The sequence below is a fragment of the Pelodiscus sinensis genome, chromosome 12, assembly GCF_049634645.1.
Source record: "Pelodiscus sinensis isolate JC-2024 chromosome 12, ASM4963464v1, whole genome shotgun sequence".
Classification (NCBI taxonomy): domain Eukaryota; kingdom Metazoa; phylum Chordata; order Testudines; family Trionychidae; genus Pelodiscus; species Pelodiscus sinensis.
Window position 1 is genome coordinate 48,577,822 of NC_134722.1, and position 16,189 is coordinate 48,594,010.

General features: G+C 69.5%; 1 protein-coding gene across 7 annotated transcripts in view; it reads left to right on the plus strand.

Moving 5' to 3' along the window:
* Window positions 1-13,825, plus strand: part of RIPOR1 (RHO family interacting cell polarization regulator 1) — a 75,748-nt gene extending 61,923 nt beyond the window's left edge. For all 7 annotated transcript variants that reach the window (XM_075940668.1, XM_075940662.1, XM_075940665.1 and 4 more), the window contains exons 6-22: window positions 203-256; window positions 1,192-1,344; window positions 2,130-2,193; window positions 2,419-2,462; window positions 2,678-2,803; window positions 3,622-3,770; window positions 4,179-4,308; window positions 7,105-7,857; window positions 9,155-9,294; window positions 10,113-10,275; window positions 10,380-10,515; window positions 10,614-10,775; window positions 11,013-11,171; window positions 11,449-11,645; window positions 11,732-11,815; window positions 12,306-12,396; window positions 13,040-13,825. In XM_075940668.1, the coding sequence (XP_075796783.1) occupies window positions 203-256; window positions 1,192-1,344; window positions 2,130-2,193; window positions 2,419-2,462; window positions 2,678-2,803; window positions 3,622-3,770; window positions 4,179-4,308; window positions 7,105-7,857; window positions 9,155-9,294; window positions 10,113-10,275; window positions 10,380-10,515; window positions 10,614-10,775; window positions 11,013-11,171; window positions 11,449-11,645; window positions 11,732-11,815; window positions 12,306-12,396; window positions 13,040-13,137 (2,703 nt within the window). In that variant the 3' untranslated portion in view covers window positions 13,138-13,825. The remainder of the gene's footprint in view (window positions 1-202; window positions 257-1,191; window positions 1,345-2,129; window positions 2,194-2,418; window positions 2,463-2,677; window positions 2,804-3,621; window positions 3,771-4,178; window positions 4,309-7,104; window positions 7,858-9,154; window positions 9,295-10,112; window positions 10,276-10,379; window positions 10,516-10,613; window positions 10,776-11,012; window positions 11,172-11,448; window positions 11,646-11,731; window positions 11,816-12,305; window positions 12,397-13,039) is intronic.
* The last annotated feature ends 2,364 nt before the right edge of the window (window positions 13,826-16,189 follow it).

Below are 16,189 nucleotides of genomic sequence, written 5' to 3' on the forward strand. Positions count from 1 at the left end.
AGCTGGGACCCCCAGAGCCCTGGCCTCATCGCGCCCCCCCCCGAGCTGGGACCCCCAGAGCCCCGGCCTCATCGCCCCCCCCCGAGCTGGGACCCCCAAGCCTGGCACATGCGGGAGAGAGGTGCAGAGCCTCCACGGGGACCCCGCCCTGCCCTGGCCCCAGGGGCTGCCTCCGACCCAGGCTCTCCCTGCTCTGTTCCAGCAAGTCAAGTCGATCGAGCGCTTCCTGCGCCGCCTGGAGTTCCACGCCAGCAAGGTAACGGAGCCAGCCCGGCGCCGGGGCTTCTGGGGGCATCCTTCTCCCTCTGCGTCTGCCAGCTGGGACTGCCCTGCGTGAGGCACAGCCCCCCCCACTCCGCCCTGCCCCCCCACGTCGCCCTGCCCCCCCACCCCTCCCTACCCCCCCACGCTGCCCTGCCCCCCCACGCTGCCCTGCCCCTTCACGCCGTGCCGCCCTGCCCCCCCGACGCCGCCCTGCCCCCCCCACGCCGCCCTGCCCCCCCACGCTGCCCTGCCCCCTTCACGCCGTGCCGCCCTGCCCCCCCGACGCCGCCCTGCCCCCCCCACGCCGCCCTGCCCCCCCACGCTGCCCTGCCCCCTTCACGCCGTGCCGCCCTGCCCCCCCGACGCCGCCCTGCCCCCCCCACGCCGCCCTGCCCCCCCACGCTGCCCTGCCCCCTTCACGCCGTGCCGCCCTGCCCCCCCGACCCCGCCCTGCCCCCCCCACGCCGCCCTGCCCCCCCACGCTGCCCTGCCCCCTTCACGCCGTGCCGCCCTGCCTCCCTTCCCTTCACGCCGTGCCGCCCTGCCCCCCCTGTGCTGCCCTGGGCTCCCCCCAGCTGCCCCTCTGCCTGCCCCAGTGGGTGGCTGGGGGTCATGGCCAGGCAGTGGTGCTACGGGGTTGTAACGGGGTGGGAGCCGAGTGCTAGTGCAGCGTGGTCCCACATTCTCACGCCCGCCAGGCCTGCTGGGGACTCCTCCCCGCTCCGGGTGCGGCCCCGACTGCCCCCCGGGACAGCTGTGCCCAGCGGCTGGGCCCTGTGGAGGCTGCAGCCCCCGGGCTGGAGGACGGGGCCTGGAGGGTAACGGGGCAGGGAGCCCCCTCGTGAGGTCCAGCGAGGGGGATGTGGGGCAGAGGGGGCACCGACCAGCGGGCCAGCCCCTCACCCTGGCGCCGTGGCTCTGCTGCAGATCGACGAGCTGTATGAGGCCTACTGCATCCAGCGGCGGCTCCGCGACGGGGCCCACAACATGGTCAAGGCCTACACCGCCGCCTGCCCCGGCAGCCGCGAGGCCCGCGACAGCCTGGCTGAGGCCAGCAAGGGCTACAAGGAGTACACGGAGGTGGGCAGCTGGCAGGGCACTGGGGGGTGCACAGAGGTGGGGGGCTGGTGGCAGAGGCTAACAGCTGCACAGAGACGGGGGGCGGGCGGGGAGGCTGATGGGTGCACAGAGGCGGAGGTGGGCAGGGGGGCTAACGGGTGCACAGAGGGGGGGCTGGCGGGGGGACTGGCGGGGGCTGGTGGGGGGGCTGGCGGGTGCACAGAGGCGGGGGCTGGAGGGGGGACTGGCGGGGGCTGGAGGGGGGCTGGCGGGTGCACAAGGGAAGGGGCTGGAGGGGGGGTTGGTGGATGCACGGGGGGGGCTAGCGGGTGCACAGGGGGGGCTGGCGGGTGCACAGAGGCGGGGGGGCTAACGGGTGCACAAGGGCGGGGGCTGGAGGGGGGGGTTGGTGGATGCACAGAGGCGGGGGCTGGCGGGTGCACAGAGGGGCGGCTGGCGGGGGGGCTGGCGGGTGCACAGAGGGGGGGCTGGCGGGTGCACAAGGGCGGGGGCTGGCGGGGGGGCTGGCGGGTGCACAGAGGCGGGGGGGCTAACGGGTGCACAAGGGCGGGGGCTGGAGGGGGGCTGGCGGGTGCACAGAGGGGGGGCTGGCGGGTGCACAGAGGCGGGGGGGCTAACGGGTGCACAAGGGCGGGGGCTGGAGGGGGGCTGGCGGGTGCACAGAGGGGGGGCTGGCGGGTGCACAGAGGCGGGGGGGCTAACGGGTGCACAAGGGCGGGGGCTGGAGGGGGGCTGGCGGGTGCACAGAGGGGGGGGCTAACAGATGTTCTCCCTCCTCCCCCCAGAACATGTGCCTGCTGGAGAATGAGCTCGAGAGCCAGCTGGGCGAGTTCCACGTCAAGATGAAAGGTAACTGCCCCCTCCCGCCCCGACCTGCTCCCCCTGCTCCCTCCCAGCCCCGCTCTCCCAGGGCTCCCTGTGCTGCCAGCTGCCACCCTGCCCTGCCCATGGGACGGGCACAGCCCCAGCCCTGGGTGCCCCTCTAGCCGTGCGGCTCAGCAGAGGGGCAGGGAGACCTTGCTCCCGTGGGGCCAGAGCTGGCTGGTTCTAAACTCCCTTCCCCTTCTCTTGCAGGCCTAGCCGGGTTCGCCAGGCTCTGTGCCGGGGACCAGTACGAGGTACGTGGGGAGCGCGGCTGCAGCTGGCAGTGAGCAGGGGCAGTACCAGGTGCTGGTGACACCCCGGGGGGCAGAGGGGACCCTGGGCAGCTCCCTTCTTGGGGCCTGGAGCAGACACGCCGCCCTGTGGCTGGGGCCAGCTGCCGGGTGCCAGAGCCAGGAGCCAGGGGCACTTGGCTGTGTCCGGTCTGGTGCAACCCCTCCTTTCCCCGCAGATTGGCATGAAGTACGGGCGGCAGCGCTGGAAGCTCCGCGGGCGCATCGAGGGCAACGGGAAGCAGGTGTGGGACAGCGAGGAGATGGTCTTCCTGCCCCTCGTCACCGAGTTCCTCTCTGTCAAGGTACCTGTGCTGCTGCCTTGGGCCCGGCCGGCCAGGAGCCCCGCCCCCGCGCCGCTGCCTTGGGCCCGGCCGGCCAGGAGCCCCGCCCCCGCGCCGCTGCCTTGGGCCCCGCCCCCGCGCCGCTGCCTTGAGCCCCGCCCCCGCGCCGCTGCCTTGGGCCCAGCCAGCCAGGAGCCCCGCCCCCGCGCCGCTGCCTTGGGCCCAGCCAGCCAGGAGCCCCGCCCCCGCGCCGCTGCCTTGGGCCCAGCCAGCCAGGAGCCCCCGCCCCCGCGCCGCTGCCTTGGGCCCGGCCGGCCAGGAGCCCCGCCCCCGCGCCGCTGCCTTGGGCCCCGCCCCCGCGCCGCTGCCTTGAGCCCCGACCCCGCGCCGCTGCCTTGGGCCCAGCCAGCCAGGAGCCCCCGCCCCCGCGCCGCTGCCTTGGGCCCGGCCGGCCAGGAGCCCCGCCCCCGCGCCGCTGCCTTGGGCCCCGCCCCCGCGCCGCTGCCTTGAGCCCCGACCCCGCGCCGCTGCCTTGGGCCCAGCCAGCCAGGAGCCCCGCCCCCGCGCCGCTGCCTTGGGCCCAGCCAGCCAGGAGCCCCCGCCCCTGCACCCCAGCCTGTGCTGTCTCTGTGGACCCGCTCCTGGCACTGCAGGGACCAGCCCTTGCCGATTCCACCCCAGCGGCGACTGGCTGCTCCAGGGGCTCTGCTGTCTGCCCAGGCCCCCTCCCACTGCACCCACCCCAGAGCGTGTGGGGCAGGCTGTGCCAGGCCAGCGCGGGCAGAGATGGGCACAGGGCAGTGCTCGGGCGCCAGACTCAGCCCCTCTGTGCCCGGCAGGTGACGGAGCTGAAGAGCCTGGCCAACCACGTGGTGGTGGGCAGCGTGGCGTGCGAGACCAAGGACCTCTTCGCCGCCCTGCCCCAGGTGGTGGCTGTCGACATCAACGACCTGGGCACCATCAAGCTCAGCCTGGAGGTGACCTGGAAGTGAGTGGGGGCAGGGCGCAGGATCCACGCTGGGCGGTCGGCCCACGGCCCCTCTGGCGGGGGAGTTCCCTCGGCCCCGGGGTCGCTGCAGCTGCACCCCCTTGCTCTCCGGCCCAGTGGCCCGCTCCGCAGGGGACGGGCAGCCTGCTCCCCCCTCCCTTGTGTCCCTTCCTGGGCCACCAGCGCCCCCGCCCTTCCCCTAGCTCTCGTCCACCCGCCCCGCCCCCCCTTCGTGCCCCCGCCCTTCCCCTAGCTCTCGCCTGTGCTCTCGTCCACCCGCCCCTCCCCTCCCCTCCCCTCCCCTCCGTGCCCCGGCCCCATGCCTCACCTCTGTGCTCTCCCCCCCGCCCCTCCCCTCCGTGCCCCTGCCCCCCAGCCCCATGCCTCACCTCTGTGCTCTCCCGCCAGCCCCTTCGACAAAGACGACCAGCCCTCGGCCTCCAGCACGGTTAACAAAGCGCCCACTGCCAACAAGCGCTTCTCCACCTACAGCCAGAGCCCGCCCGACACGCCCTCGCTGCGGGAGCAGGCCTTCTACGTGAGTGCGCCGAGCGGCAGCAGGGCTGCACCGGGGCCATGGGGGGCGCACGGCTCTGCCTGGCTCGCCTGTGCCCGCCCAGGAACGTGGGTGTCTGGGCTGCTGCGCCCTGGCTAGCAGACGCCCTGCGAGTCCCACCCCGGCCGGAGGGTGGCAGATGGAGTCGCCGGGCAGCCTCGGGTGCCAGCTCAGTGCCCCCCCCCCCCCGCTGACGGCTCCCTCTTCTCTCTGCCAAGCGCCCGGGGAGGGTGGCCTCCGGCAGCCAGGGGGGCCTTGCTGGACGGGAGAAGCACTCGGAGGCGGCTGCTCGGTCCGGCGCGGCAGGTGCCCGCAGCGGGGCCATGTAAGTGGGCTGGCTGGTGCCGCCCGTAGCTTAGCCTCCCGCCCCCCGTCGCTGAGCCGCAGGGTCCCAGTGCCTGCCGGCCAGGGCTCGGTGGTGATTGGTGGCAGGGAGGGGTCGTGGCCACAGGCTGTGATGATTGGCGGCCGGGGCTGGGTGGTGATTGGTGGCAGGGAGGGGTCGTGGCCACAGGCTGTGATGATTGGCGGCCGAGGCTGGGTGGTGATTGGTGGCAGGGAGGGGTCGTGGCCACAGGCTGTGATGATTGGCGGCCGGGGCTGGGTGGTGATTGGTGGCAGGGAGGGGTCATGGCTGCCGCCTGCGTGGTGATTGGCGGCCGAGGCTGGGTGGTGATTGGTGGCAGGGAGGGGTCGTGGCCACAGGTTGTGATGATTGGCGGCCGAGGCTGGGTGGTGATTGGTGGCAGGGAGGGGTCGTGGCCACAGGCTGTGATGATTGGCGGCCGGGGCTGGGTGGTGATTGGTGGCAGGGAGGGGTCGTGGCCACAGGCTGTGATGATTGGCGGCCGGGGCTGGGTGGTGATTGGTGGCAGGGAGGGGTCATGGCTGCCGCCTGCATGGTGATTGGCAGCCAAGGCTGGGTGGTGATTGGTGGCAGGGAGGGGTCGTGGCCCCAGGCTGTGATGATTGGCGGCCGGGGCTGGGTGGTGATTGGTGGCAGGGAGGGGTTGTGGCTGCCGCCTGCGTGGTGATTGGCGGCCGAGGCTGGGTGGTGATTGGTGGCAGGGAGGGGTCGTGGCCCCAGGCTGTGATGATTGGCGGCCGAGGCTGGGTGGTGATTGGTGGCAGGGAGGGGTCGTGGCCACAGGCTGTGATGATTGGCGGCCGGGGCTGGGTGGTGATTGGTGGCAGGGAGGGGTCGTGGCCACAGGCTGTGATGATTGGCGGCCGAGGCTGGGTGGTGATTGGTGGCAGGGAGGGGTCGTGGCCACAGGCTGTGATGATTGGCCGCCGGGGCTGGGTGGTGATTGGTGGCAGGGAGGGGTCGTGGCCACAGGCTGTGATGATTGGCGGCCGAGGCTGGGTGGTGATTGGTGGCAGGGAGGGGTCGTGGCCACAGGCTGTGATGATTGGCGGCCGGGGCTGGGTGGTGATTGGTGGCAGGGAGGGGTCGTGGCCACAGGCTGTGATGATTGGCGGCCGGGGCTGCGTGGTGATTGGTGGCAGGGAGGGGTCGTGGCCACAGGCTGTGATGATTGGCGGCCGAGGCTGGGTGGTGATTGGTGCAGGGGTCGTGGCCACAGGCTGTGATGATTGGCGGCCGGGGCTGGGTGGTGATTGGTGGCAGGGAGGAGTAGTGGCCCCAGGCTGTGATGATTGGCGGCCGGGGCTGGGTGGTGATTGGTGGCAGGGAGGGGTCATGGCTGCCGCTTGCGTGGTGATTGGCGGCCGAGGCTGGGTGGTGATTGGTGCAGGGGTCGTGGCCACAGGCTGTGATGATTGGCGGCCGGGGCTGGGTGGTGATTGGTGGCAGGGAGGAGTAGTGGCCCCAGGCTGTGATGATTGGCGGCCGGGGCTGGGTGGTGATTGGTGGCAGGGAGGGGTCATGGCTGCCGCTTGCGTGGTGATTGGCGGCCGAGGCTGGGTGGTGATTGGTGGCAGGGAGGGGTCGTGGCCACAGGTTGTGATGATTGGCGGCCGAGGCTGGGTGGTGATTGGTGGCAGGGAGGGGTCGTGGCCACAGGCTGTGATGATTGGCCGCCGGGGCTGGGTGGTGATTGGTGGCAGGGAGGGGTCGTGGCCACAGGCTGTGATGATTGGCGGCCGAGGCTGGGTGGTGATTGGTGGCAGGGAGGGGTCGTGGCCACAGGCTCTGATGATTGGCGGCCGAGGCTGGGTGGTGATTGGTGGCAGGGAGGGGTCGTGGCCACAGGCTGTGATGATTGGCGGCCGAGGCTGGGTGGTGATTGGTGGCAGGGAGGGGTCGTGGCCACAGGCTGTGATGATTGGCGGCCGGGGCTGGGTGGTGATTGGTGGCAGGGAGGGGTCGTGGCCACAGGCTGTGATGATTGGCGGCCGAGGCTGGGTGGTGATTGGTGGCAGGGAGGGGTCGTGGCCACAGGCTCTGATGATTGGCGGCCGAGGCTGGGTGGTGATTGGTGGCAGGGAGGGGTCGTGGCCACAGGCTGTGATGATTGGCGGCCGAGGCTGGGTGGTGATTGGTGGCAGGGAGGGGTCATGGCCACAGGCTGTGATGATTGGCGGCCGAGGCTGGGTGGTGATTGGTGGCAGGGAGGGGTCGTGGCCACAGGCTGTGATGATTGGCGGCCGGGGCTGGGTGGTGATTGGTGGCAGGGAGGGGTCGTGGCCACAGGCTGTGATGATTGGCGGCCGAGGCTGGGTGGTGATTGGTGGCAGGGAGGGGTCGTGGCTGCCGCCTGCGTGGTGATTGGCAGCACGGTGGCGGGGGCCATCTGATGGCTCTGCTCTCTTTAGAACATGCTGCGGCGGCAGGAGGAGCTGGAGAACGGCACGGCCTGGTCCATCTCCTCGGAGTCCTCGGACGATTCCTCCAGTCCACGGCTGTCCAGCAGCGCCCGCCACGCCACCCACAAGCCCCTCGTGCAGCCCGCTGTGCAGGCCTCCGCCCCCGCCATCGAGATCGCCTTCGCCCAGCAGGAGGAGGCGGGCGCCGCGACCGAGCCAGGGGGCGCCAGGAAGGAGGTGGTGGCCAACGGGCACGTGGCCTACTCCCGGACTCTGAGCCACATTAGCGAGACTAGCCTGGATGCGGCGGGGGAGAGCAGGGAGGGCCCTGGCGCCCACACAGAGGAGCCTTCCCCAGCCCCCCAGGAGCACCTGCCTCCCCTGGACACGGACACCCTCCCGGAGGGTCCGGAAAGGGGCCCCGAGGCCGAGCCCTGCGGGGCCACGTCTCAGACTGAGGCCAGGGAGCCTGCGGTGGAGCCGTCCGAGGCCACCGTGTGCCGAGCGCTGGAGCCGCAGGGGCGCCCGATCTCCCCGGCCCGGTCGGTGGTGCTGCAGCCAGTCCCAGAGGAGAGCGGGAGGCCAGCCCCTGTCGCGCCCCTGCCCCCCGGCCCAGCAGAGGTGCCAAGGCCGAGGCCTGTGGACTGCGGCTTGGAGGAGGCCATCGGCTCGCTGGGCTCAGCCCTGGATGACTATCGGGGGCAGTTCCCCGAGCTGCAGCCGCTGGAGCGGGAGCTGAAACGCCTGGAGGAGATTCTCATGGTGAGGGGCAGCACAGGGCCTGGGACGGGCCCAGGGGCTCGGGGCCCTGCTCCTGCTTCCCGGTGGGGCAGCGAGTGGGCCGGGGGGGCACTGGTCCGTGGGCTGGGGCATCGCGGTGCCCTGTCCTGGTGGGGGCCAGAGGGCTCCGCCCTGCGGAGGGGCCGACCCTGGGCTGTGGGTGCGGCGTGGTGGGGAGTGTGGCATCCAGAACCAGGGGCGCCTACCGCCACGTGGCCACAGCCGGCCCCCCCGCCTGCCCCACTGGGCCCACAGCCTCCCCTCCCGCCCTGCCGGGCCCACGGCCAGCACCCCCGCCTGCCCCACTGGGCCCACAGCCTCCCCTCCCGCCCCGCCTGCCCCACTGGGCCCACGGCCTCCCCTCCCGCCCCGCCGGGCCCACGGCCCACCCCCCCGCCTGCCCCACTGGGCCCACAGCCTCCCCTCCCGCCCCGCCTGCCCCACTGGGCCCACGGCCTCCCCTCCCGCCCCGCCTGCCCCGCCGGGCCCACGGCCCACCCCCCCCGCCTGCCCCACTGGGCCCACAGCCTCCCCTCCCGCCCCGCCTGCCCCACTGGGCCCACGGCCTCCCCTCCCGCCCCGCCTGCCCCGCCGGGCCCACGGCCCACCCCCCCGCCTGCCCCACTGGGCCCACGGCCTCCCCTCCCGCCCCGCCTGCCCCGCCGGGCCCACGGCCCGCCCCCCCGCCTGCCCCACTGGGCCCACGGCCTCCCCTCCCGCCCCGCCTGCCCTGCCGGGCCCACGGCCGGCACCCCTGCCCCGCCGGGCCCATGGCTGGACCCCTGCCCCACCGGGCCCATGGCTGGACCCCTGCCCCACCGGGCCCATGGCCAGCCCCCCCGCCTGCTCCACTGGGCCACAGCCTCCCCTCCCGCCCCGCCTGCCCTGCCGGGCCCACGGCCCGCCCCACCGCCCTGCCGGGCCCACGGCCGGCACCCCTGCCCCGCCTGCCCCATGGCTGGACCCCTGCCCCGCCTGCCCCGCTGGGCCCACAGCCTGCCCCCCCACCCCGCCAGTCCCACAGCCGGCCCCCCCGCCCCGCCTGCCCTGCCGGGCCCACCCCCTGCCACGCCTGCCCTGCCGGACCCACAGCCCCCCCCGCCTGCCCTGCCAGGGCCCACAGCCTGCCCCCCCCGCCCTGCCGGGGCCTACAGCCTGCCCCCCCCGCCCTGCCGGGGCCTACAGCCTGCCCCCCTCCCCTGCCAGAGGCACAGGCCCACAGCCTGCCCACCCCAGCTCACCCTGCCAGCCCCCTCACCTCACTGTGCCTTCCCCGCAGCACAAACAGGGCGTCTTCTTGAGCCGCGCCTCCAGCATGAGCCTGACGGTGGAGCATGCCCTGGAGAGCTTCAGCTTCCTCAACGGCTCCGACATGGACGACTCGGAGGGCGAAGAGGAGGAGGGCGGGCCGCGTGAGCGGTGAGCTGGGAGGGGTCTCTCCTGCGGGGCACCCTGACCCCAGCACGGCTCTGCTCCCACGGCCAGGCCCCTGCTGCTGGCTGAGCTCCAGCAGGCAGACCAGGCCCAGGGGCGCCCGGTTCGATCCCCACACCCTCAACCCCCTCATGGAAGCCCAGAGCCTGCTTGCCAGGCCAGGCAGCCACTCCGGCGTCCTGGGAAGGCCCCTGCCCCGTACTGCAGGGGGTGCTGGGGGAGCGCAGAGCCCCGGCTTTGCCCCTAGACCAGGCACTGAATGCCCCCATCCTCCTGCTGTGCTCCAGCAGCACCCCCTAGTGGTCAGCTGAGGTACTGTCCATCTCCACTCTGCCCTGCGGCTTTCCTCTGGGGTGCGGAGGGGAGGGAGCCTGTGGCCCTCAGGCTGCCCCCTCTCGCCGCTGGACATCCCGAGGGAGGGGCAGCAGAAATGGGTCCCAAGCTCCTCCGGCTGCTTTTCCTCCCTAACCCGGCTGGGCCCCTGCTCCCAGGCAGAGGGCTGGGCCTGTTAGCCCGGTGCAGGGCCCGCGAGGGGAGGCCCAGACAGGTGGGTTGTAAGTCAAGTTGGGGGCGCGGGGCTAAGGTGGGTCCCTGCCTGCCCTGGTGCTCCTGGTGCCCGGAGGTGGCGGCCAGGCCCCTGCAGCCCACGGGCAGAGGGACAGCCAGGGGTCCCGCACGCTGCCCCGCCCTGCGAGCTGGCACCGCGACCCATGGGAGCCGGTGGCCGGTCCGTGGGCAGGGGGCCTGGAGCTGGCGGTGGGGGCGCAGCGGGCGGGCGTGGTCACCTGGCTCTGTCCCTGCAGGAAAGCCGGCGGGGCCCGGGCTGCGGGCGGGGCACCGGGAGGCGGCGAGGACGCCGGCGCGGGCAGCGGCTCCGAGGGCAGCCCGGACCCCATGAGCACCGGGAATGAGTTCCTGGACAGAGCCGTGGTCCTGCACCTCGCTCACTGCAACCGCCTGCTGCTGGTGAGTGTGCAGCGAAGGGGGGCTGGGGCGCCAGGCAGTGCCCTGGGGGCCGGCTGGGAGCTGGGCAGGACAGCCAGGAGCCCTGATGTCGCCGTGACTTGCAGAAGCTGGGCACGTTCGGGCCGCTGCGGTGCCAGGAGATGTACGCCCTGGACAAGCTGCTGCGGGAAGCGCAGGTGCTGGAGCTCGTCTGCCGGCTGACGGAGGAGAAATCGGGGGCGGCCAAGGCTGCGGCGGAAGGTAAAGGCTCCCGCAGGGGCGGGTGCCCTGGGTCCACCTGCCAGGGCGTGTGCTGGGGCCGTGCCGGCCGCGTGCCCTGACGGTGTGTCTGCCTGCAGTGGTGCAGTTCTCCGCCCGCAAGGAGGGGGCGCTGGCCTTCTGGGACCGCTGCGTGGAGCCGCCCAATGTCTACACCTGCCCCGTGGAGCGGTTCCTGCAGGCGCTCAGCGCCCAGTACGCGGCGCCCATCGCCGAGCGCCAGCCGGGCCTGGCAGACTCAGGTGCGTGGATCTCGGGGGGAGGGGACACCCCGATCCCTGCATGGCCTGGCTGGGCTGAGAGCCTGGGCGATGGCTCGCCTGCAGCCGGCCCCCTCGTGCTGCCCACGCAGAGCCTGAGCTGGGAACAGGAGCCAGGAGCCCATCCCTCCCCTCCAGGAACTGCCTGTGGGGCCGACCCACATGGCCTTGGGGCCAGGGCGGTGCCTGGCTGGGCTGACCGGAGCCCTCTCCCTGCAGTGTGCATGAAGCTGGCGGAGGAGGTGCTGGATCGGCGGCTGCCCAAGCGGCCCGGGAGCAGCCAGGCCGAGCAGCTCACCATCTTCCAGTACTGGAGCCACTTTGAGTCGCTGCCCGCGACCACCCTGGACACCTACGTCATGGAGCTGGCCGAGGAAGGTAGGAGCCAGCCGTCTCCCTGCTTGAGCGAGGTCACAGGGCCCAGCCCCCAGTGCCGGGGCAGCAAGTGGCACCAGCCTGCCTCTAGTGCTGCCAGTGTCCGCTCACTCGCAGGCCAAGACAGCCGCACTGGGTGCAGGGGGCTCGGCTGAGCCCCTCCTGCTGCCTGGCTCTGCACAGCACTGGCCCCGGGCTGCCAGCTGCTCCGCCGTCCTGCCTTGGGGTGCTCTGGGTGAGCCGGCCTGGCCTCGCTGCATTCTCACGCCCCTCCCCACAGTGCTGCTGGCCCAGAACCTCAACTCGGACGACCAGGACGTGGTGCTGAAGGCCTTGAAGCGGCTGCCCGAGGGCCGGCTCAAGAAGGACGGGCTGAAGGCCATGAGCTCGCTGCTCGTTGAGGGCAACAGCAAAGTTGTCGGTGCTGTGTCTGCCCAGCTGCGCAGCCTCGCCGAGAACCCCCGCTTCCGGAAACGGGTGAGCGCCGTGCCCCCGCCAGCACCCGGGGGGGGACCTGTGGCTCTCAGGTCTGGCCTGCCCAGCACTGCCATCTCTCCCCCCAGGCCCTGGTGTGGTACTTGGAGCAGCTGGAAGATGAAGAGGTGCAGACGCGAGTCGCCGGCTGTGCAGCCCTGGGGTGTCTCAAGGTCCGTGCAGCCCCGGAGCTAGGCTGCGCGCGGCTGGTGGCAGCAGCGGGGGGCGTGGGCCCTGGCTAATGCAGTTGGAGCAGGGGGGAGTTGCCACCTTGGCCCTGTATCCTGCTGCTGTTGGGCTGGGCACAGGGGCTGCAGCGCTCTCCAGGCCTGGAGCGCAGGGAGGGAGGTGGGGGTGCTGGGTAAGGAGCCCCAGTGAGGCTGATGGGGACAGGCATCCGCAAGGAGGTGGCCTGTCCCCAGCCGGCCAGAGGAACAGCCAGCGCCCGCAGGGGGTGACTGCGCTGCGGCTGAGCCCTGGGCCCCTCGCTCTGGCAGAACTGGGGGCAGGACAAGGCCCTTGTACCCACCTTCCACCAGTCTTCAGGCCTCTGCCTGTGCCCCCCCCGGGCTGGGCGTGCAGCCTGCGTGTGCCCAGAGGCTGGCCCGGCTCTGCCGTTGCAGGCGCACGCCCAGCGCTTTGGCTTTGTCGTCTCCCCGGCAGGCCAAGGAGAGCATCGAGCAACTGCTGTACCTGTGCCAAGCCGACAAGGAGGACGTGCGGGAGGCGGCCAAGCAGAGCCTGATGCTGTGCGGTGAGGGCCCTTCTTCCTGCCTGGGGCCTGCCGCGGCTCCTCCTAGGCGGCACCTGAGCCAGCCTCCGGGCTCCTGTGCATGCTAGACGGCCTGGCCACAGAAGAGGGCCCTGCCAGGGCTCCCCGGCTCCCCTGCTGCAGCTGGCGCTGCCTGTGGGCAGGGCCGGGCCGAGAGCAGAAGCAAGCCCCTCGCCAGCCCCTAGCTCCCGCCGGCGGGGGCCCAGTGCCGTGTCATTGTTATCTGTTCTCATTTATTAGAGGGCACCCAGAGACCCATCTGATTGGCTAACTAGGCTTCCAGGGCGTGAGCAGCTGCCCAGGTGGGGACGTGCTGGCCAGATTCGTTCCTGCTCCCCAGCCACTGCTGCTTTGCCCAGGCGGCTCTCCTCAGACCCCGTGCTTGGCACTGCCTGTCTGCTGCCTGTGCCCCCGCCCCCGCATGCCACCCCACACTGCTGCGCATGCTGCCCCCGGTGGCTCTGCCAGCTGGGGCTGCTTTGCCCTGAGGGGGTGGAGGGTGCCCACGTGGGCATCGTTCAGCTGCCACTAGCCACGGGGATTCTGCAGCGTAGCATGGAAAGGACCAAGCCGTGAGCTGCCCGGCTGGGGTGGGCGGGAGACTGACCGTGGCGTGTGTTTGCAGGGGAAGATGGGAAGTCTGCCCACCGGCGGCTGGAGGAGACGCTGGACAGCTTACCCAGGATCTTTGCGCCAGGCAGCATGGCCAGCACAGCGTTCTGAGACACCGGCACTAGCGGACCTGGGACCCTGGGGAGCAAAGGCTGGAGGGACCCGGGCCAGCTCCCCTCCCTGGGGCCCTGCCCCACTCACTGCCTTGCAGAGCACCGCTTCCCCTCCCCCGACGCTGCACCAGACGGGCCGCTGGGCACACCAGGGGGAGACACCGGGTTTGGCTGCTCCCCTTCCCTTCCGGCTGGCAGAGGCCAGAGCGTGTGCGCCCCCTGCAGGAGACTGGCGTGGCACGGGGACGCCCGGGCTCCTCTGCCTTCCGCACATGGACATGCACTTTGAGGCGCTCACGGTTCTTTCTGGGAACACGCTTTGCTCCAGCAGCTGGAGCCCCGGGACACAAATAAACCGACATAGATACTAATATATTCTGCTGGCGTATCTTCTTTTCAGCTCCAAGTGCCACCTGCCTCCCTCTCCCCCGCCTTAGCCGCAGGGACCCACTGTGGGCAGGCGGCAGTTTTCAAAGCAGGGTGGGGGAGAGGAGCGACCCAGAGAGGGCCAGATGGACGGAAGCCGTCACCTTTTTGGTTTATTTTATTTTTTATTCACCAAGTTTTGCAGGAAAGCAAAAAATTCTTTTCTATAAAGTCTCTATGAATCTATATATAATGTAATTACAGAGAATGGCTAATTTTGAATTTAAACCAGAAATAAAAAGAAACCTTTAATGAGCAAACCTTTAATGTCGCTTTGTGAGCGTTTTGCTGGGCCCAGCTTCCTGGGGCAGGAGAGGCTAGTGGTTAAAGCCCAGGAACCAGTGCAGCGATGGGATCCTAGTTCCCCAGACATGGGAAGCAGCTGGTCCCTGCCTCTCAGCACCCTGGGGAAAGACTGTTGGTGCCACTGGCTGGGAAGGTGGAGCCCCCTTTGGCGGGTTTCCCGTTTGCAGCCAGCTCTGAGGGACGCGTAGCTGGGAAGGTGGGCTGTGTGCTGCCAGAGCATTGTCCTGAAAGCTCCCGCGCCCCGTGAGACCGCCCTGCCCTCCTTCTGCTGGAGACTGGCAGACCCTGCCCCTTGCACCGAGCGCACGTGTGACGAGCCCCTCTGAGGACACTGGGGTGGTGGCCAGGCTGCCCAGACTTGCTGGGAAGTTGCTCACCCTGCCTGTCTGAGCTGAGCGGCTTGTGAAATCTTGGGGCGCGCAGGCCCGAGGAGAGTGCTGGGCAGGCTGAGGCTGCAGCTCCCAAGAGGCTTTCCCCACCGCTGGCAGGGTGGGGGCAGACTGGAGCCCTCCCCACCCCATTTCAGACTGCTGGCATGTAGGGGCAGGATCAAACTGGGAGCTAGAGAAACAGGCTGTTTGTCAAACCTGCCAGGGGCCGTAACGGGTTTCAGTTCCAGTGGCCAGCTACTCTCAGCCATGCCCCAAGTGTTTGCAGAACCTGAAAGGGAAACCGATTGCAGTGACCACCATGCCTAGGCTGTGGGAAATGCAGCGAGGACCCAGAGCCCCAGGAGCAAGGAGCCAAAGGGAATTTGAAACTGTTTCTATTTGTGGTACAAGGTTTGCTTTAGGCCATTCAGCCTTCAGGCAACTGCAGGCCTTTGAGAGGCCTTGAATGAGTGCTCTTGAAACAGGAACCGCAGATTGTCTCCTTACCAACCTCCACAAGCCAGAAGGATGTTGTACGAGGGTAACCTCCAAAGTCACTGGCTGGCAGGCCGGGTCCAGAAATCCTCCCCAAACGGCGACTAGCCAGGCCAGTGACTGCAGGGCTGTGGCCAGGCTGGCTGGGGTTGCTAACGCACGGGGACAAGCTGCCCTTTGGCACTAGGATGAAAGACGTTTGCTCTCCCTCTACCTGTCAGTAGGGTCGGGGCCTCGGTGCCGGAGCCAGGCAGCAGCGTGCCAGTGTCCTGGCCAACATACCTGTTGAGTCACATGACCTCTCGGAAGCGCCCATCAGTCACTGCACTCGGCAGCAGCCAGACCTTATCGCTGCCCAAGAGGGACCCGCTCAGGACCCTGGCTCTGATGGCGTGGTAATGGGAGAAGAGAGCTGGCACTCTGACTTAGGTTTCCCTTTTCAAACTCCTCCTACAGCTCCCCATGTGACTGTCGCTACTGAAACTTTTCCCCTTGAACCTGCAGGCCAATGCCACTGCTCTACTTTGTCAACACCCCGTAAGCGGCACGGCCACTGGGCCCCTTGGGGTCACTGTGAGCGATGGAACGGGGGACCAGCACTCCCTCCAGCGGGAGATTTCTGTCCCGGGGCAGCAAGCCTGCCTCACAAATGGAAGCATTTTGGTTGCCAGGACAGTGAAGCTGCTCTGCCCTCACGCTTTTCCTTTCAGGGCTCACATTCCTCTAACGCCACCTGGTCTCCCGGCGGGGGACACAAAAGACGGAATTCAGACCCCCCGCTCCTGGGAAGAGTTCAGCTAGAGTGGACAGTCACTGCTCTGTGAAAATTGCATTCCCAGCTCTGCCCCCAGAGATTGGGAGAAATCTGAGAAAAAGCACTTTGTGTCTGTCTCCTTCATTATCTGTCTTGTATAATTAGACACCTCTCCCTCGGGTGCATGGGGCTCTCAGCTAGAGGAAAGATGTTCAAAAGGGAAAAACTGCTGCTGTAAAGCCACCAGTTGGCAGTTGTCAGACTGACAAACCCAAGGCACTGCGGTCCCAGAGATACACCTGAGGTAGAGAGCAAGTCTTTACACAGGGTTCCAGAGGGTCAAAGTGCTTTAGGCAAAGGGTTAAATGCTTGATTGACGGGGGAATGATTAACACAATGGGGAGGCGGGAGGGTGGCAGTGGCACAGGGTGTTAAAGACCATGGGATGCTCCACTCCGCAGATAGAATGAATGTTGGGAAGATGTATCCGAAAGGAGACACACTCAGTTACTACAGGGAACGCAAATGCATATCAGCAGGGCTGGTTAAGAACATTCTGAACCCTATGCTCATACTGAAGAGGCCCCACCGCATTATAAGAAAAGTGTTTATGATGCTAACAGAAAGGACACTGAAAATAGAAATAGCAGAGGTTTATATCTGCGTGTGTACCGGTCCATACGCGAGGATGCAACCAG